Source organism: Chiloscyllium plagiosum, unplaced genomic scaffold (genome assembly GCF_037043375.1).
Source record: "Chiloscyllium plagiosum isolate Xiang-an unplaced genomic scaffold, Cpla_swu_hap1 HiC_scaffold_18, whole genome shotgun sequence".
Lineage (NCBI taxonomy): Eukaryota > Metazoa > Chordata > Chondrichthyes > Orectolobiformes > Hemiscylliidae > Chiloscyllium > Chiloscyllium plagiosum.
Window position 1 is genome coordinate 27,182,722 of NW_028270156.1, and position 21,942 is coordinate 27,204,663.

General features: G+C 39.1%; 1 protein-coding gene across 2 annotated transcripts in view; it reads left to right on the top strand.

Moving 5' to 3' along the window:
* LOC122557702 (doublecortin domain-containing protein 1-like) overlaps nucleotides 1-21,942 on the top strand; it is a 554,199-nt gene that overhangs the window by 206,105 nt on the left and 326,152 nt on the right. For both annotated transcript variants that reach the window (XR_015760126.1, XM_087996361.1), the window contains exon 9: nucleotides 21,083-21,175. Coding sequence is in view for 1 of the 2 variants with exons in the window: in XM_087996361.1 (XP_087852487.1) it covers nucleotides 21,083-21,175 (93 nt within the window). In the remaining variant the exon portion in view is untranslated. The remainder of the gene's footprint in view (nucleotides 1-21,082; nucleotides 21,176-21,942) is intronic.

Consider the following 21,942-nt stretch of genomic DNA (forward strand, 5'->3'; position numbering starts at 1 on the left):
TTTGCTGGCTTGAGATTAAAATATTATTGCCAGTCTCTAATGAGAGAGCAGCCTTATGGCCTGGTAAGACTAGTAACTTTACTCAATAGAATTAGAAGTGACAAAAATGTGAAATAACAATAAACAGAATTAATTTGCGGGTATGGTCAGAAGCAAAACCATTTGGTTGGGGTGGGCAGTCCTTAAATAGAAAATGTTGTCAAAGCATCAGTTTACTTGTTTTTATTTGTTCATGAGTTGTGAGCACACTGGTTGGGCCAATATTTATTGCCCATCCCTAATTGCCCTTGAAAAGATGGTGTTGAGTTATCTTTTGACTATGAAGTGGTCCTAGCGCTGACTCATGGTGCTGTGGTGGCGGCATCTGCATCCAACGCAGATTCATGAGGACAGAGGCAAGTTTGGGCTCAGTATGAGGCTTGGAAGCATCAGCAGAAGCTGCATTGGCGAGGTAGGCCTGAAGTGGATTCTTGGCGGTGCAGTAGCTGCCAGCATCTGGAGTGTCTGCAACGGTGCAGTCCAGTGAGGACCCATTATGATGGAGGGCCTCAGTGAAGGCGAAATGGTACTGCAGAGTGACAACTTTCATTACAGCAGGAGTGGTGCAGCGAAGGGGACTCGAGCCTGGCCACCAGGCCCATGGACCATGGCAAAGCACTTAACAAGAAGTACTGTAAAGTTGAACATTTGTTCTTTATTTCTTTACTTTTCTGCATTTACATTCTATGTTTTGGTTTATTTTTCTGTGTTTTAATATGATGCTGGAGAGTGGCGAAGCTATACAACACTTTTAATTGCATTTTGTAACAAAATACAAGTGAGAAATCATCTCTAATTGCTCTAACCAGCATATCGCTCATGGCTCACAACATAGGAAAGGATTGATTAGGGATAGACAACATGGCTTTGTGCATGGGAAATCATGTCTCACAAACTTGATTGAGTGTTTTGAAGAAGTAAGAAAGAGGACTGATGAGGGCAGAGCAGTAGATGTAATCTATATGGCCTTCAGTAAGGCATTCGACAAAGTTCCCCATGCAAGACTGGTTAGCAAGATTAGATCTCATAGAATACAGGGAGAACTAGCCATTTGGATACAGAACTGGCTCAAAGGTAGAAGACAGAGGGTGGTGGTGGAGGGTTGCCTTTCAGACTGGAGGCCTGTGACCAGTGGAGTGCCACAAGGATCAGTGCTGGGTCCACTACTTTTCATCATTTACATAAATAATTTGGATGTGAGCATAAGAAGTAGAGTTAGTAAGTTTGCAGATGACACCAAAATTGGAGGTGTAGTGGACAGCGAAGAAGGTTACCTCAGATTACAAAAGGATCTTATCAAATGGACCAATGGACTGAGAAGTGGCAGGTGGAGTTTAATTCAGAAAAATGCGAGGTGCTGCATTTTGGGAAAGCAAATCTTAGCAGGACTTAATGGTAAGGTCCTAGGGAGTGTTGTTGAACAAAGAAACCTTGGAGTGCATGTTCACAGCTCCTTGAAAGTGGAGTCGCAGGTAGATAAGATAGTGAAGGCAGCATTTGGTGTGCTTTCCTTTATTAGTCAGAGTATTGGGTACAGGAGTTTGGAGATCATATTGCGGCTGTACAGGACATTGGTTAGGCCACTTTGGAATATTGCGTGCAATTCTATTCTCCTTCCTATCCAAAAGGTATTTTGAAACTTGAAAGAGTTCAGAAAAGATTTGCAAGGATGTTGCCAGGGTTGGAGGATTTGAGCTATTAGGGAGAGGTTGAAAAGGATGGGGCTGTTTTCCCTGGAGTGTCGGAGGCTGATGGGTAACCTTATAGTGGTTTACAAAATCATAAAGGGCATGGATAGGACAAAGTCTTTTCCCTAGAGGGGGCAAGTCCAGAACTACAGGATATAGATTTAAGGTGAGAGGGGAAAGATATAAAAAAGACCTCAGGGGCAACATTTTCACACACGTGTATGGAATGAGCTGCCAGAGGAAGTAGTGGAGGCTGGTACAATTGTAACATTTAAGAGGCATTTGGATGGGTATATGAATAGGAAGAGTTTGGAGGGATATGGGTGGGGGGTTGGCAGGTGGGACAAGATTGGGTCGAGATATCTGGTCGGTATGGATGAGTTGGACCAAACGGTCTGTTTCCATGCTGTACATCTCTATGACTCTATGTTGCTGACTCAATACCCTCTGTAGTGGCCCAACACCACCACCTTTGGCAATTGACCTTGCCCAATTTTCTCACGTGCGAAGAATAAAATAAGAAGAGGGCTGCTGCAGAATACTAGAGATTTAAAATTATTCTGTAAAAAGTATTAAATGCTCCTGAAGAATTTAAACAAGATGGGGCTCATTTATTGGCTACTTTTAAAGTATGTATTTCTGGTACTGTTTTAAGATACATTGGGTATTGGAGGAGCATTTCTGTGTTTGTAGCTGATTGATTTTAATGATCGAAAATTCCCAGTATGTCATGATGATGATATTATCAGAGAATGTTTTCAAACTTGTAACATTTCTATTCAAATGAGAGATAAGTCATTTAAGGCAAACAGATGAACACTGATATTATAAGGAATGCATGATGACTTCACCTGTGCATGTATCCTACTCTCAGTGTTTTATCAATCTGTTCAGTTAATCTTAGTTAATCTAAATTGAAATCTGAATGATGACTTCATGAAGGCATCAAATCCCATGAAATGTAATATTGATGCTAAATCCTCACTTTATTAGGGCTTTAGTTTGATTATATAGACTCAACGATAAATCTTCAATGCTAACAAGCTTGGAGACAGGAAGGACATTGATTAGGGAGGGTGGTGGCATACATCAACCCCACTGCAGTCCTGCTTCAACCTGAGTTAAGTTCTGTCAGGGAAAGCCAATAGTTGCCCCTTCCACCCTACCGTCAGTTGAAGCATTTAATAAGCCACATAATGATTCCTTAAGGGCATCATCTCACTGCTTCTGGGATTACGCCAATTGCAAAAGGACCCTTTACCATGTGGCATTCATGGTAGCTAAAAATAAGTGGCAGCTTTTTACTCCAAGCCTTAGATCCTGATCCTGCTGTTCCATCTCCTTGTCACCCCATCCTATCCTGCAAAATACCACCCCCTACTTCTCTACATTATTTTCTGCAGCCTGGGTAACTCAGCAATCCTGGGAGTGTTTTTCATGCAGCAGCTACAGCCTCCCCTATATTATTGCTGTGCTGCTGCCTGGCAGCTGGCAGTGGTCAATAATTCTGCCCCATGGTCTTGATTCAATGAGAAGGCGCTCGTTGGTCTCGTCAATGTCTGGTTGGCTTGTGGTTCAGAGGACCTCCAAAAGGAGGCTGCGTGGGTCCATCCTTGTGGTCCAGATGGCAGATGAGACACCTCCAATGCCTCAACAAGATCCTTCATATTAACTGCAGTATTTAATGCCATAGCACGTGCTTCATGTAAATTAACTTCAAGCAATTTTAGAAAATGTAATGCTGTCACCCACTTGTTCTCTGTTATAGAGTCATAGAGTCATAGAGATGTACAGCATGGAAACAGGTGCTTCGGTCCAACCCATCCATGCCGACCAGATATCCCAACCCAATCTAGTCCCACCTGCCAACACCCAGCCCATATCCCTCCAAACCCTTCTTATTCATATACCCATCCAAATGCCTCTTAAATGTTGCAATTGTACCAGTGTCCACCACTTCCTTTGGCAGTTCATTCCATACTCGTACCACCCTCTGTGTGAAAACGTTGCCCCTTAGGTCTCTTTTATATCTTTCCCTTCTCACCCTATGCCCTCTAGTTCTGGACTCCCCAGCCCCAGGGAACAGACTTTGCCTATTTACCCTATCCATGTCCCTCACAATTTTGTAAACCTCTATAAGGTCACCCCTCAGCCTCCGACTCTCCAGGGAAAACAGCCCCATCCTATTCAACCTCTCCCTATAGCTCAAATCCTCCAACCCTGGCAACATCCTTTTCAATCTTTTCTGAACCCTTTCAAGTTTCACAACATCTTTTCAATAGGAAAGAGACAAGAATTGCACGGAATATTCCAACAGTGGCCTAACCAATGTCCTGTACAGCCGCAACATGACCTCACAACTCCTGTACTCAATATTCTGACCAATAAAAGAAAGCATACCAAACACCTTCTTCACTATCCTACTCCACTTTCAAGGAGCTATGAAACTGCACTCCAAGGTTTCTTTGTTCAGCAACACTCCCTAGGACCTTACAATTAAGTGTATAAGTCCTGCTAAGATTTGCTTTCCCAAAATGCAGTACCTCGCATTTATCTGAATTAAACTCCATCTGCCATTTCTCAGCCCATTGGCCCATCTGGTCAAGATCCTGTTGTAATCTGAGGTAACCCTCTTCGCTGTCCATTACACCTCCAATTTTGGTGTCATCTGCAAACTTACTAACTGTACCACTTAAGCTCGCATCCAAATCATTTATGTAAATGACAAAAGGTAGTGGACACAGCACCGATCCTTGTGGTCACAGGCCTCCAGTCTGAAAAACAACCCTCCACCATCACCCTCTGTCTTCTACTTTGAGCCAGTTCTGTATCCAAATGGCCAGTTCTTCCTGTATTCCATGAGATCTAACCTTGCTAATCAGTCTCCCATGGGGAAGCTTGTTGAACACCTTACTGAAGTCCATATAGATCACATCTACCACTCTGTTCTCATCAATCCTTTTATACTTAAGGGAGTCTACTTGTTTTCATTCAAATTGCATTAAAACACAATCTATTTCGTACTACATTTCTACTTCTTGTGTCATTCACTTTTAAACTACTGAATACATTTTTTTTGACATATGACATGACTTTGAATAATCAGGATCAGGGAGCACTGGAACATTGCTGTATCTCACTTTCATTTTACTGAATTTTAAAACTCTTCAAAGTATTTAGGACATTAAAGCTTTCCAGACTTATATAAGTGGAGAAATGGTATCTGATGATGTCCAGCCACAATCGTGAAAAAGTACAGTTAGTCAACTGGAACATTGCACAGAATGCTATTTAAGTGAGAATACTTTATGAAGATACATTACTAAATGCTGTGACATAGGGTTATAGATGTGTAATGTTGAGCCTCATAATGGGGGATGAACTAAGTCTTATTGTGAAGCTCATTATATTTCTGAAGTGGTGCAGAAGGCTTGCTGTAAAATTCAACTGATGTTTATCATCATTTTGAAACTTTTACATAAAGGAAAGTTATTGCATAAAACTAAATGTGTACCCTAGAGTCATAATAGATTTCGACCCTGTTTATTCAGTGTAACCTTTTTTTAATTGTATCGAAATCTTACAATAATTGCTATCCACATTTTTCTAATTTGTACATTTTCATCCCTCTGGTAATATTATTCTGATTCTTATCACAACAAATCTTTGTAAAGTCCCAGTGACAATGATGTCAGTGCCAATGAATCCTGCCTCAGTGAACCATGTGTGCATTTCACTTCAGGATAATTTAAATAACTCTCTATCCTTTCATTTCACCAGTGCATCAGTCAGCACACACAATCTTTATGATGATGGGGGGCAGAAATCACATGTACTACCCAAATAGGAGACTGAATCACTGGCCCTTGAAACTATTCAAACACAAATTCACTTGAGAATATCTTATCAGATAGAAATGTGTGTATTTGGTAAACAGGGATACTTTAACAACAAACAATCAATTACTCAGAAGTTGCTGTTAGAGATAAAGGCAAGCATTATTAATACATGTTTATCATTCCTTTATCTTTGAAGAGGAGATATTTGCTTTTTGAAGTGTAGAGATGAGATAAATGCCATGCCAGTTTGACTGCGAATGTTGCCAGCAATAAAGACTAAACTGTAGTTATTACAGGGCAAAAGCTGCAACATTGTCCTGGCTTTCACATTTATTGCTATCCTTTATTGTTGTGAGGTCAATGTATTGAAATTTCCTACCTATCATCGTTATGAGGGTACCAATATGAGAGAACTTTAGGGATCAAGAAGAAGATTCGTTACCAGCTTCTCAGGACGACTAGGAATGGGCTATACATGTCACATTGCGAGTATCCTTTATATCTGAAGAACAAATGTTTTCAAGGGTTAGATATAGTTCTTAGGGCTAAACGAATCAAAAGGGTATGGAGATAAAACTGAAAAAAAGGATGATAAATCATGAGCAAATGGACAAATGGCCTACTCCTGCTCCAATCTTCTAAGTTTCTAAATGAATGTTTATGGAAAAATGTATTAATTTTCTTCTCTCGTGTCTGCTTTGCTATTCTGCAAACCTATAAACTGCAGCTCATCTAAAATGCTGCCATTATCTATGCTGTACCAAGCCCTGCTCACTGGGTTGGAAGGGGAGCTGTTGGCCTAGTGGTATTATCGTTGGACTCTTAATCCAGAGACCCAGATATGAACCCTACCAAGGCAGATGGAATTTGAATTAGATAAAAATCTGGAATAAATCATTTAATGATGACCATAAATCCTTTGTCAATTGTTTGAAAAACTCATCTGGTTCACTCATGTCCTTTAGACAAGGAAACTTCCATCCTTCTCTGGTCTGGCCTACATGTGACTCCAGACCCACCAGCAATGTAGTTAACTCTTAAACTGCTCACTGGGCAATAAATGCTGGCCTGGTCAGCCACATCATCATCCCATAAATGAATTTTATAATCCTCATCATGTCTGTACTTGTGAACCTTGCCTCCTGATTCCCCAAATTAAATCCCTCATGGTATCATTCCTCCATTTCTTTGTAAATTCCTCCAGCTCTATAACTTTTTCAGAACTCTAAGTTCCTGTAATTCTTTTTTCAAATATATTCTCCTCCCTTTGACCCTTGATTCACTGTCAAACCTTCATCTCTTCAATTTCCAAATTCTGGAACTCCTTGACAAAACACCAGCCTCACCACCTCATCATGGCTTATGTTGGAATATGTTAATAGCACACTTCAGCACTGCTGCACTCTGCAGTTCACTGGCATCTTATTTTTCAATTGATGGATATGTTGCTGTATGGTACCTTGCTATGACAAGATCACACACGTACAACTTGAGCAGGGAGCTGACACAGTAAATGCACTCATTTGCTTCAACCAGACGGTCATATTTCAATGTCTAGAAGTTGTAGGCATTAGTCGAGTCAAGGGGGAACCACAGTGCGTGAGGGGGTGGTGCCATGATCAGTCAAGGACAGTGTCCCAATTCAATCCAGGATTTGCCTGTGGTCAATTGGGCACTTGGTACAGTCAGACTCTGGAGATCAGCCTCTGTCCTGTCTGGGGATTGAGTCACATTTGGTTATGCAGTTGGGAATTACTGGTAAGGCAGTTGGAAAGCAGTACAGAAATCAATAAAAGGACTGGGCCATCCTCAGGTTGGTTCTCAATGGGCCATGTTCAGTCCTGGAGATTTGGGTAGTAAACATCAATGCGAGAGTATCAGGTGGCAGTAGATGATGTGCAGAGGAAAGTAGGAAACCCAGGTCTTGGAATTGGAGCCAAAACACTGGGATCCAGAGAAAATCCTGTTTTTGAAGTGTACAGCTCCAGATGTGAGGATAAAAGCTGGTATATTGTGGACAGCATAAGGTAGAAGGGGTCAGGGAGTCCTTCACAAGTGATCCCTACCTTGGCCTCACTGGCAGGTGGTGACAGTGGATAATGATGTTGGACATTGCTATATGGTAGTTCTGAGGCTTAGGGGGTTAGTAGGAATTAATAATCAAATAAAAGGGTTGGGTGGGAATGCCAGGAAACTCAAATCTGATGGGGTTGACAGGGACTGTTATGAAAATGGAACATGAAAGTTGTGGGATGTGGAAGCACGGGGAGATTGGGCGATGGTGGCAGTGACACCTAGAATGCCAGGTAAAGCCTGTAAACTGCAAACAGGATTGCAATCTCGAAAACTTTAATCTTTCACTGCACAGTAAATCTGATAAATAACTGCCAGCACGACCATAGTGAACAAAATAAGTTTGTTTTAGTCTGCATGGATGGGCTTCACTTGTGGCTGACGTGAGACCCTTCAAGCAGCAATGAATTAATCACCAATCACAGATTGCAAATGGTACACATTGCCATAACATTAATGTGCATGTGCAGCTCATGACTTCATCATCAATACTATTCCAAATCTTGGTCATGGTATTTTTTAACAGAATTTTATACCATTAGTGGGGATCAGAATAATGTTTCTAACTTTACCCAAACTTTTTTAATTTGGCAATCAACAGTGCATGGTACAGTGTAATGACAGCGGACCAATTTCATAGGTAATCTTCTGTCTTTCTAGGTGTGGAGATGCTGGAGTTGGACTGGGTTAGACAAGGTCAAAGATCAAACAAGACCAGTTTATAGTCCAATAGGTCTATTTAAAATTGCAAGCTTTTATAAGCAAAAAGTTAACAACTTTAAAATTAACTGCCCTTGTTGAATCCTTTAATCAGTTAGGAGGTTTACTGCAGATTAAAATGCAAATTCCTGATTCTTTTCAAGTTTTTGTCTCTAGATAATTAAAGGTTTTATTGATTTACAAGAGGTGACATCTCAGGTTAGACAATACACTTTAGGTGTAAGATACTGCTTCAACTCTGTCTACGTTTAAGCTGATGTGAGATTTTAAATTTTTTTTGACAGAAAAGAGTCTTGAATGAAATAATGTGTGTGTGTATGTGTGTGTCCCTCTCTATCATAGCACACATGAGGAAGGAACTGAGCTCTGAAAGCTTGCAATTTCAAATAAACCTTTTGGACTATAACCTGGTGTCATTTGATTTTTGATCTTGTTATTTTAGATGAACTTGGACTATATTAGCCAGGCAAACTAAACAATCTATTCAATCTTATAACTAGTTCACTAATCAGGTCAGGGTTTGTACTCTTTGTAGTAGTGTGCAAGAGACTGTGTCCAAACAAAGACATGTTTGGGGGCAGGTTCACAGTCCTTAAAGGTGGAATCACAGGTGGATTGGGGAGTGAAAACCATGTTTGGTACACTAGACTTTATTGGTTAGTGCATTGTGTATAGGAATTGGGATGTCTTGTTGTGTCTGTACAGAACATTGGTTAGATCACTTTTGAAATGCTGCATCCACTTCACTTCTCACTGCTATAGGAAAGATGTTGTTAAACTTGAAAAGATTCAGAAAAGATGTTACCAGGGTTGAAGGATTTGAGCTATAGGGAGAGGCTGAATAGGCTGGCGCTGTTTTCCCTGGAGTGTCGGAGGTTGAGCGGTGACCTTATAGGAGTTTATAAAATCATGAGGGGCATGGATAGGGTAAATAGTCAAGGTCTTTTTCCCAGGATAACTATCCAAAACTAGAGGGCACAGGTTTAGGGTGAGAGGGGAAAGATTTGAAAGGGAGCCAAGGGGCAACCTTTCCACACAGAGAGTGGTGTGTGTATGGAAAGAGGCTGGTACAATGACAACATTGAAAAGGTATCTGGGTGGGTACATGAATAGGAGGAGTTTTGAGCGATATGGATTAAATGCTAGCAAATGGATGAGATTAATTTAGGGTATCTGGTCGGCATAGACGAATTGGACCAAAGGGTCTGTTTCTGTGCTGTTCAATTCTATGACTATGACTTCATTTCAGTTGGCTTCAATTGAGCTCCAAACATGTCTTCATAGTTCATAGAACAGTTATAGCAGAGAAGAAGGCCATTCAGCATCTTATGTCTGTGCCAGCCCTCTACAAAAGCATCTCATACAGTCCTGCTCTGTCCTGGCCTTTCCCTTACCCCTGCATTTTTCTTCTTGTGCTGTGGGGTCTGTAGATTATACAAATTGTGATATGTTAATATAAAGTACTTTGAAGTTTAGATTTTTGAATTTGAATTTGACAGGGCTTACTGTGTGTCTGAATGCATGTAATGATTAAGTTGTAAAAATTCTGCAGCGTTGATGATTTCTTTTGTATAGTTTGAGAGAAAGAGTCTCCAAGAGTTCAGGGTGTTTTGTTTACACTGGGAGAGAGGTTATGTGCAAATAAAGTGCACAGTGTATTACATTATGTTTTCTTAGGGAAGATTCTGTTCTTTTTTATACTTGCAGGAAGCATAAAGCTTAAGAGAAACTTTCAGTTTTATTTGAAGTCTGGGACTGATCTGCAGGTGAAGATGAATGTGAAAAGGAGTTCCTCGTGAGAAAGGAAGATGATGATTAAGATTTGTTAAAAAGTAGATTACTTCAGAGTGAGAAGTTTAGTGCTAGAGCCAAAGGGGCTATTTGAAGGTGAGACAAATCGCTCAGGTACGTGAAGACTCCAGGAAGAATCTACTAGGTTCTCCAGATTTGCCAGCTGAAGTCACAGTTAAATTAAGGCTGTTGAGGTAACAAAGAAGAGAATAGTCTCCACTGTGAGTATTGTGAAGAGGTGTAGTTTTGGGATCAATGGGATTATATTTTCGCTGTTTCAAAATATTCTAATGTGGATTATGTGCAAATAGTTTGTTTCATTCTGCTTTATCCTCATTTCATGTGTGAAATAAACTTCAGTTCTCTTGTTAAAACCAAATCTGCAATATTGCATACTTATTTTGCAGTAAGACGCAACTTTGCTAAAGCCAAAAAATAATCTTTGTGCCAGATTTCAGTCTGGGATCTGACTTGTCCAATAATAATATCAGGAAGGATCATAACATTATTCAGATAACTATCCAATTGCTTTTTCAAAGTCATGATTGAATTTGCCTCCACTGTCCTTTCAGACAGCACATTCCAGATTGTAACTACAGGAAAGACATCTTTTTCTTTCCGGATATTGTTCTTTTGCAAATGCTTTAAATCAGTTTTCTGTGGTTCTTGGTCCTTCTGGAAATGGGAATAGGTTTGCTCTTTGCACTTTTTCTAGACTCTTAATTGTTTTGAACACATCAATCAAATCTCTCAGCACAAAGACTAGCTGCCAGCAAGTAAATGCAATGTGAATGAATGTTAGGAAATGTAGCAAACAACCATTAGACACATCCTCTTTAGTTGCAGGAAATGCTTGTGTCCCTGTGAGCAAAGTGACCTGGCAGAAACATGCAAGTTTTAAAGGTTGTTGCACTCCAAGGTGAAGTCCTGAAGGATTGAAACAGTCTGAGAGTTGGATTGAGAGCAGGCATAATGATATAGTGAGGATCATGCTTTGCTGATGCCAATTCAAGTAAAGGAAGGGCGGAGGATGATGATATCCGTTGAGCAAACAGGGACAATGTGATGAAGGCAGAGCTGGTTGAAGCCTGGAGAAGCAAATGATGAACCGCTGCATCCAGGTAACTGTGGATTTTCATATCAGGAATTAGTACTAGCTAGTTCCTCAGGCAAGGAGCAAAGAATTGGGGAAGTGATATATAAACAGGATAATAATAAAATACAAATGAAGTAGTCACCATTACTAGTGAGTTCACCGTTTAAACCTTAAGGGGGTAATCAAGAAGATTTTTCTTGATATCGCACTTCAGGTGTTTCAGTCTGTCTGTTTTTTTTTGCCATTGTCTGCATTGCTGAAGAGACCAAAAAATTCCACCCAAAATTCCAAGGCCAAGCTAGATTTTTCTAAAAATTCATCTTAAAACTTCTTGTATTGTAACAGTTACCTGAGAGGAGTTATTTCCTAGAATAGTAAGATTCACTGATAAAACATTGACCTTATGAACCTGTGGTTAACATTTATAAAAGATACACACTGAACTGATTGAGACTTCCACTGTAGTTAGCCCTGTCCCCTACCTCCTTCACCACCCACCCCCACTTTACAGTTGTAATTCATAGATCTTGAAACATGCAAAATATAGCCTCTCTCCTCAACTTCTGCTCCTTAAGGAATGGTTGAGAAATCAGTTTCACTTTGCCAGGTATTCTGCCTCACTTAGTTTTCTTTGTCAATACTTTGAGATAATAGATAATACCATTTAAATTTGTATTGCACCCTGCATTATAAAAATGAACAATGACTGTAATTTTCCCTTTTTCAGACAAATTGTGGGGCTGGTGTGTTAGGTGTTAGGTTTTGACTAACTTGCTGGGCGCCCCACTGTGAAAGCTTGTCAGATCATGTGTCATCCTGTTTGATAAAATCTGACTGGTGACCTTCCTCATTCCTGATGAAGGGCTTTTGCCCCAATGTCGATTTTCCGGCTCCTTGAATGCTGCCTGACCTGCTGTGCTTTTCCAGCACCACTCTGATCTTCACTCTGGTGACCTTCTTGGCCAATTGTAGGCTTCAACAACAGCCTCCAGGCATGCCAGAAGCTGCGAGCTGGCAATCTCTGGGTCCTAAAGAATTTGATTGAGGCATACTCTTCAATGGACCTAATGGCAAGGTCTTTTTCTTTTGCTTATTTTGGCTGAGAAGGAGAGGGAAAGGAAATTGGGACAAAAGATAAGGGCTAGGGAATGGCTTTCAGAAGCCACTCCATTGCCCCCTCCCACCAATACCTCTCATTGCCCCAAGACAGGAGCCAATGGAGAACCCTTCTAACTCGGCAAGCAGCTTACCCTAGTTATCAGTTGGGAAGCTGGTTAACTTTGCCATCTGCTGAGAAGGCAGGTAGTTTTGGAGCAGGCACTTTGAGGACCTTATGTGGCTGTCAATTTACCATTTAAAGGCGTTACTTTCTGGCGAGTTAAGAAAGCCATCAGTGGACCTTCTTGCCCAACTCTTAATTGGTGAGAAAGGGCAATTGCCTCTTGAGGGTAAAATTGTCAAATATTTCCACTTCTTCCCAACTCCAGGAAGATGAATATTTCATCATCTGTTTTCAGATGCTAACAAAATGACTGACTCTTTGATCGAATGAAAGTAATGCCAGTTCTGAGTCAGAAAATTAAATGCTCAAGTATGCCAGAAGTATATAAATGTAGGTTGACCAATAAAATCAGTAATATGTGACTGCTGTCAGAGATGCCACTTTTTGAATGAGATTGAATCACCTTTAGTGACACCACTGAGTCCATAAATCTTCTGGTATCTAGGTCAACATGTATGTACTAACAAACAGCATTAAAGAAAAGGTTTAACTAGTCTTTCAATTTTGTTCTCTTTGTGGGATTTTGGCTGAGCACAAAATGGCTGATATAATTTGCCTACAAGAAAACAGTGACTGCGCTTCTGAAGTTAAACATTCATATAAAGAGCTTTGGGATGTTTTGAGAACATGAAAGGCACCATAAAATCCACTGTGTTGACTGAAAAACCCTTTGCTAACAATGAAGGGACCTGCATGTTGATGACCCATTCTCAATATCATCATGCAAAATGAGATACACCAAACTCAGAATAAAAAGAAAGTAAGCCACTGCATCTTTGGAATCAAAATTGATTAACATTATAATCTTTTATTTTTGATGCTGAAAATCTCCGTGTGTTTTACAATGGGTCAATACAACTGCTATCTGTATGAAAGCAAATACTTTGGAAACCGGAAATAAAAAGTAGAAAATGGTGTTTGTACTCAATAGGCCAGGCAGCAATTTTGGAGAGAAAGCGGAGTTGACAGATACTCTTCTACAGAAGATTTTCATCCTCACCACCAGTAGTGAGAGTTGGGAGAATTCCTGGCTCGGCCACTGAGAAATTGCCCATGAGAATAGGGTTTCCATTGTGGTGGGTGAGGCAGCAATTGATCCAGTTGAACCTGCAAATTATTTTGAGACAGCCACAGGGACCACTGCTGGGCGTGGCAGCTGGCTGTTCAAAAGGCTTGGTTCAGTGCTGTGCAACTTCATTCCTGTGGCAAAGAATTTCACAGGCTCACAACTTTCTGGGTGAAGAAATTTCTCCTCATCTCTATTCAGAAGACCTACCACATACCTTAGAATGTGTCTCCAGTTCAGGATATTCTAATCATCAAGAACTTCCTTCCTGCATTTACCCTGTTTAATCCTGTTAGAATGTTATATGCTTCTATGAGATTCCCCCTAATCTTCTTAACTCTAGTGAATATAGTCCTAACTGAGCCAATTTCTCCTCACACATCAATCCTGTTATCCCAGGAAACAATCTGGTAAGCCTTCTCTACACTTGCTGCATAGCCAAAACATAATTTCTCAGATAAGACCAAAGTTGCACACAGGATTCCAGGTGTGGTCTTAACCAATGCCCTATACAAGTTGCAGCAAGAAAACTCTACTTCAGTACTTGAATCCTATTGTTATAAAGCCAAAATATAATTTATCTTCTTTACCGCCCACTGTATCTGCATGCAAAACTTCAGTGACCAGTGTTCAAGAATTCCCAGGTCCTGTTACACTTCTTCCTTTCCCAATCTGTCTTCATTCAGATCATAATCTGCCTTCCTGTATTTCCTACCAAACTGGTAAACTTCATATTTGTCCATATTACTGCATCTGCCATGTATTTGCCCAGTTATTTAACTTGCGCAAATCACACTGAAGCTTCTCTGTATACCTTCCCACCCAGCTTTGTGTCATATGCAAACTTGGAGATATGATACACAGTTACCTCACCTAAATCATTAATATATGTTGTGAATAGCTGGGGCCCAAGCACCGATTCCTGCAGTACCCCACTATTCACTAATTACCAGTTGGAAAAAAACCTCATTTATTCATACTCTTTCTTTCCTGTCTGCCAACCAGTTCTCATCCATTTGGTATTTGTATACCACTTACACTAACTTTGTCAGCCAGACAGGAAAAGCAGCTTTCTGATTATTTTCCAAATAAATTATAGCCTCTTTGCACTCAAAGCAAATGTTGGCTCTTGTCATTTTCACCATTACTAGTGACTGATGGTAAATTTTATGATAACTGCGCTTAAATATTAAAAGCCCAATGATCGTAGAAGATTTCTTGCTTCATTTAGTGAGGCTGCACTGATCTCAATCAGTTCTGCACACTACAGTAAGAATGCCTTAAGATTCTACACACACCAACTGGAGAAAACGATAGAGGCTGAGTTACCTGCACACTTGATTAAAATAAATAGAAAATGCTCATACAATGAAATACAAGTGAAACACATATAAATGAAATACTCAGTACATCAGATATCCAATATTAAGAAAGAAAATATTTGAAACCAATGACCTCTTATCCGAGATAAAAATTTTTAGAAATTAATGGCTTTTAAGCAGATGCAGGACTAGGAAAAAGAGAAAGGTCTGTGGTACAGTAGATAGGCAGAGTGATTAAACGGCAAAAATGATTACAGAACAAGTCAGAAGTAAGTGATAATGAGACAAGTGTCTCCTGTACACTTATCTTTGCTTCACTATATTAAAAGTGTTGCATATATCTGGAGTGAAGGCCAGATTTGAATTTGGATTGAAGGAAAAATAAGCCTCCCTGGAAGAGGGTGTCTCATTCCACTCGGTCCTGGAATCATGTCATGCCCCAGTCTGCAACTACTTAGCATTGGTGTGAAAGGAAAACCTCTTCATACATTACATGGGCAGGTGCAGCCTACATTTACCAACTTCTGCTAAGTGGGTCTAATATTGTTTTGAAGTGAAGTATAAAATGAAAAATAGCTGCAAAATAAATGACTACGAGAGATTGATAGCAAAAAAATTGCCTGGAATTAAAAAATTATGCTAGCATGAAAGCTTCCGAACAAATGGGCCCAAGTGGGTGTAAGGCTGGCTGTAGAGGGATAGAAATCAGAGGAGCAGGAATCCTAGTTACAAAATATCTTCTGAAACTTGTAAGATTATCTTCAATGTAACTTTGGCTTACATATATAGAAATGTATTTTATAATTAAATATTTATTGTTTGTTATTTTGTAGTACAAAGTAAAAAAAAATCTTTATTGAGGGCTGTGAAACAAAAGATTGCATATTTCTAACTCTGAAACAGGGAAAATTGTACAGTACAATCCAAGACATGTTCTTTCTGAAACGAACAGCTTCTTGGTTTGTCAAGAATGGTCGATTAATTCCAGTAAGTTTTTGGAGGGTCTCAAATGAATACTAGTGAATACAGTAATAACAATCTGAGAATGTCTGACAAATCCCCAGGATAAAACACGTGTTTGCCCATTCTATTGAGGCGCTCTTTCAGCAACACCCACAACCCCCACCTCTCTCTCTCTCTCTCTCTCGCTCTCTATGTCTTTCTTGTTGTGTAGATTCTTATAAAATAAAACACAAGCAGGCAGCAGGGAGATTACACTTCAGTGCAGTCTGTATTCTAGTAGAGAGAAATAAAGTTGTTTAGTGAACACCTGCCATGGTGTCAATAGAGAGGCTGTGAACTGAAATCACACCAAGCATAAGAGGCTGATGAAGGGGTGCAGGTTTTCACGCTGCTAGCAGTCAGAATTTAAAGGGAGAATTGCTATTATAAAGCAGAGTTCATCAAAATATGCACTGGCAGACTAAAATTACACCTGGTGTTCTGGTGGAGCTTGGCTTTGTCCATGACCATTAGTAATGTTTTTTATTATTCGTCCACATGCTCTGACTTGCTTCTTTCTATATTAGACTTCAATTGGCTTTGATGCTTTTACTTCAGTGATGAGGTGTTGATTTTATCTTCCCATTGAGCCACTTTATGTACTGAAGATTTTTTCTTTTCTTCTGTTCTTCTGAGCATTTTTCACTCCAGGTAGAGGTTACACAGTTAGATAGTGCAGGTGAATGGAGCATGAAAGCTGCTGGGGAAGAGATTGGAATTAAAAGCAATGCCATTGAGGTATCATTCTTTTGAAACTGTGCACTTTTTCCGTTTCTTATTCATGTAACTTTTTAGCTGATACTGTAAAGATCTTTCATTTCCAAAATCTCTGCTATGGGTGAGGAGTATCTCCAGCCAAAATTAATAGATCAACACTTGACATTTTCATAAGAAATCCCTTTGTGCAATATTTCAATGCAGGCATTACGTGCTTGTTTGAGACAAATTAATGCCAGTGTTAGAATTAAGGACAAGGGGCTATCTTACAAGCTTTGTCTATTTCCAGTCTGCCCTCCTAAGTTCTGTGAGCAATTTTACTTGATCAGAAATGAATTTGGTATCATACAGAGTGCATTGAAATATGTAAGAGTCATTATATAATCTTAGTGATATTTCTCAGGGAGGGGGTTGTTGACAGTTCATAGTCAAAAGATTTATCCTATCGACAATGACAACCTCCAGAAAAAATATAAATTGACCTTAAATGAAGAGAAAACCAAGAATATAAAATTATCATGATTTATTCTAGGGTCTGATATGAAGTAATTTAAAATTAGTTCTGGTGTTATGTTTATTTAAATACTGAAAATCTAGTGTTGCTTTTGTTGGAAATGTTGCGACTATGATTCAATGTAAAATTAAAGTGTCGCATTGCTTCTAATATTACGGCTGTTTGCCAACAGTAAAGAGACTCAGGGTACAGAATTAGGATCAAAGCCTTTGATGTCCTAGGCCACTGATTGTACCCATCATCGAAGAAAGGTTTTAGTCAAAAAAAATCAATCCAGTGCTGTGTATCGATTTGAAAACATCACAGCTGCTTCTAATAAGTGGACTAGATGGGCTGGTTTCTATGGGGCTGGAATTACCTTTCGATTGCCAATGCCTGGGTGTTGGTCCTCTCAATTGCTGTGCTACCTTTTCTGATCAATACTGAATCATCCAGTGGATAGTAATTAGCTTTTAGAGAAGCACTCAACAAAGATCTGTGGTGACTCTGATAGACTTCACCAGAAAAGGTCAGGCAAAATCAGCAGTGAACTAGAAGGTGATGGATAAAGAAAAAGACCCCTTCCCTGAGAAGTACTTAGCTCTTTTTTAATTACTGTAATTTTCAACAAAAGTAGGAGAGTGAGATGATGAAGTACAGCACTTTCCTCCCTGCTGTTCCTGATGAGGCTTGATAGTCCTCAAAATTACGCATTGACTCTCGTTGATTTCTCCCAGTGTTTAGTACTAATAACCTGTAGGGTCTTTTTTCTCTCTACCTCTCAGTCCTAGTGTCACTGCAGTAATTACACTGTGTGAAATCTGCACTGCAATCACAGCTGCCAACTCTGAGCTTCACAAGCTAGGTCAGACTTTGTACTGCACAGATAAAATGCTAGACCGACACAAGACAGGAAGGAAAGGAGTTGGGTTTGATTCAGAAGTATACTTCAGAAACAGAAACCTTCAGACTATTGATTGTGCACAATTGTGTTCATACACATTTTTAAATGAGAAAAAAAAGTAAAGCTGCTGCATATTTTAATGACTATCTTCTTAAGCTATTTATCAGCAAAATGTCCACTGAAAAGGTACGTCTAGGCCATCATTAATCAGCATTACAATTTGCAACAGATTTTTCCTCTATTTTTGATAAAACAAATCAAAATTTGTTTCTTAACCACTTTCTGTGATACGTAGATTTTTTTTCCATTAATGCATTAATGTCCATGGCAGAGCCAGCATGTACTGCACATCCCTAATTACTCATGAGAGAGAAACAGAGACAGAGCAAACGAGAGAGAGAGAGAGAGAGACATAGAGTGGTGGGTGAACCTTTTTCTTGAGCTGCATTATTCCACATATTACTGTTAGAATTGCACATCAATGGAGACAGCAATGAGGATATTAAAATTAAGTAAAACAAAAATAGTGGTACCTCTACAGAAATGTGAGGCTCTGAACCCAATATGTGGTCCTGTCTCCATTTGAATCTGCCTGGCATTATTGTGATGAACTTTTGCCTGCTCTTGTCTTGTCTTGTTACACAGCAACAGAATAATCTACCTTAGTGAAGGTGGAATAACTGGGCATCACCAGTTTTGTTTCCCAATTCCCTTTCCAACTTTCAAAGTTTTCCTCTTAACCAGCTAATCATGCCTGAAACTAGTGACATGGTAGCAATGTTCAGAACTAATCTCCCCTGAAGTTAGATGAGAGAAATCATTGCTCCAAGACAAAAAATTGAATTTGGTCATTGTCTTGAACAATAGAAGGAACTTTGGTTTAATGGATTATTCAAGAGGATTACCTAATTCTGTAAAATGAATAACTTGTACCCTCTGCTTTTTAATGTTAAAGTATTAAATATTTAATATTAAACAAAACTCATTCCAGCATGGATCATCCTCACATTAGTCTACTCAGCAGCTGAAAAGAATTACTCTCCAGTCTGTCTGGTAAATAATCAGAGGCGCTAAGGATAGCATGGAAGCTAACATAAGCTTTCATGAAAATCACAAGAGAAGTAAAATATAATTCTTTTTGTTGCTGCAGTGGGATGCACATTATGGCCTGCCAACAATCCAGCAGTCATTGTGCATTTACATTTTAAAAGGTAATCTATTCAGCTGGGAACTATCAAAAATACACTGCCAAACTTCTCCATTAGCCTTTTGTGTTTTTTCACCACATTACAAAGTTTGCAACATCAGTGCCTGCAATGTGGTATTTTAAACAAGCTTGTTAACTGTAGCAGCCAGTCCTATTTTTTTTAAAAGAATCGCTTGCAGTTATAAAGACCTATGGCTGGCTATTTTGATTCAAGTGTGCAGATTTGCGGTTCAGAAAGGCATGAAGGTGTTAAAGAGGTAAGTAGGTGTAATGGCACATCTAATTCACTTGTTCACATTTGGCAGAATAAGTTCTGTGTAAATAAAGAATGCTTAAGTGCAGTGTATGATGGTGGCAAGGTTTCTTTTTTGGGGGACTCTAATCGGTCACTTCTCTTTCCCATACATAAACGCCAGCCAGTACCCGATAGAAACAAAGGAACCTCTCCCAGTGTCTGAATACAGTGACACTCATTCTAAGAGGAGTGGGGCAGCTTTTTGTAGGCACACTGCTTCAGACAAACAATGGCACACAATGAGTTATTGACTTGTTTATATATGGGGCTCTTTTCACTAACTAAATCTGACTCCCACAGTCTGGACAAATGATTGATTTCGCTGGTAGAATGGGAAGCCCTATGCATTTAACTCTATAGTGTAAACTGTTTCTTCCCCATTTGTACACCCTGAATAGAAGCTTATTAAAATGCACTTTCCAAAAATACCTGCAGCTGGCCATTATGAGTGAGTTCTGTATATATAAATAAGTAATTTGTCCCAGTCTTTTGTATGGCAACAGGGCATTGGAGTTTCATGTGGGTAGATATGAATGCTAGAATAATCAGTCTTTCACCAGACTGCAGCAGTTAATGTAAATGTATACATGATATGAAGTTATTTTTTTCAAACAATTACATTCATATTACAAAACAGAAAGGAAATGAATTCCTCTGCCAAACTATGTGTCTAGAGGCAAATCTGTTGAATTTCATGCTCACGGCAATGAATGAGTTCAAGCCACATAAACTGTATCAGGGCACCGTCCATTGAGCACAAAATACTATTATGGTCTGATGTAGCATAAATGCAGTTTGGCTTCTAAATGAATAAAATTGACTCTAGGTAATTTTCACAGCTGCATGGACCTGTGCACATTACTAATAAAAAAAAAGCCTGATAGGAAAATAAAGTTTCGAACAGAGACACGCTGTGTTCAGACTTTATTTTTGCGTTTTAAATGTAGATCACAATAACGAATGAGAAAGGATGGCAATTTAAGAGCTGTTCAGAATTTCAGCCTGATTGCATCAATTTTTCTTGATCCTTTAAATCAACAATGTAGTTTTGTGCTAGAGACATTTGGAAATTGTAAAGGTTACCTTGATTGTGCAAGTAATTTCTTATAATATTATTTGTACAAGTCTGTGATTTCAGAAATTCAAAATGCCATTTTTTTAAGTGTTGGAGACAGGCATAAAAAAAAGCAGTAAGATGTCCATCATCACAGAAATTTTCAGGTTGCAGACTGAACAATTAAACTGTTAACAGAGGCAACCTCTGTACATATAATCACTTGTAAGCTTATTCGTGTCAACCTCCATTGATTTTATTTGAACATAATTGCTACAGAAGTGATATTTATTAAGAGGCACTTTGAAGTTTTTAACTAAACTGCTAATGAATTCTCTTCCAGCCATTTCAGCAGAATCATTTCAGTTTGTTCAAAGATGTTCACTTATGAGAGGTCTTTAACCAACGTCAGACTATAGAGAAGCTAATTGTGTGCGAAACCATTCTGACAAATGCCAAATATAAGTTTTAAAATTTGTTTTTCTTCCTTTTAGATATACCACACTTTGAATGGATGCACACGGAAGGTTACGCACAAAGCCCTTCTCTCTATGACTACAGGAGAACTCTATAAAATAAATGAAGATGTGAGAATTTTTTTTATTGCCTTTCTAATAAACAAAGTCAGAGTTGTCCTGATGGGGGAGGGGATAAAAGGTGTTTGCTGGGAATTTGTAGCCTTGTTGCTCAAAAATACAACCTGGCCTTTACATGCATCTTGTGTAAATTCAAAAGCAAACTTCGAACATATCAAATAGTGGAAGTTAATATAGTGTTTAGTGGCTGTGAAAGGATAGTTGCAGCACACTTGGAAGAAGGTGGCTGGATATGAGCTTAGCATTTTTATGTGGCTGACTGCCTTTGCACACAAACAGATTGAAATATGAACAGACCTAGTTATGTGGGGTCACAAAAGGCCAAGTTTTGTCTTCTACTCTATTCAGATTGCTTTAGATTGGTGGGGGAAGCTTTGGCTGGAAAGAGAATTCTTGATATTGTAGCTTATGCTGTGTAGTTAAAGTAGTAACTGCAATTTACAGCATACAAGTGAATGAGGAAATAATTTTCACGCCCAACAAAAAAACATAACATTCAATCAATTACATCAGTAATTAATAAGAGTTTCATTAATTCATATTCTTTCTTGTCTTTAGGAATAAAAAGTTTTTTTTGACATGGTAAACTTATCCTTGAAAGGACAAGGGATTTTTAAATTGTTTGCTTTTAGTGTTATTTAAAATGTACCCTTCAGCAAATCCAAAGTTTATTAGAACAAAATCACTACTTAAAAACGTGTAAGTGAAATATCCAGGTTGCGAATAGTTTAGATGAACTCATAAAATTAAGTGCAGAA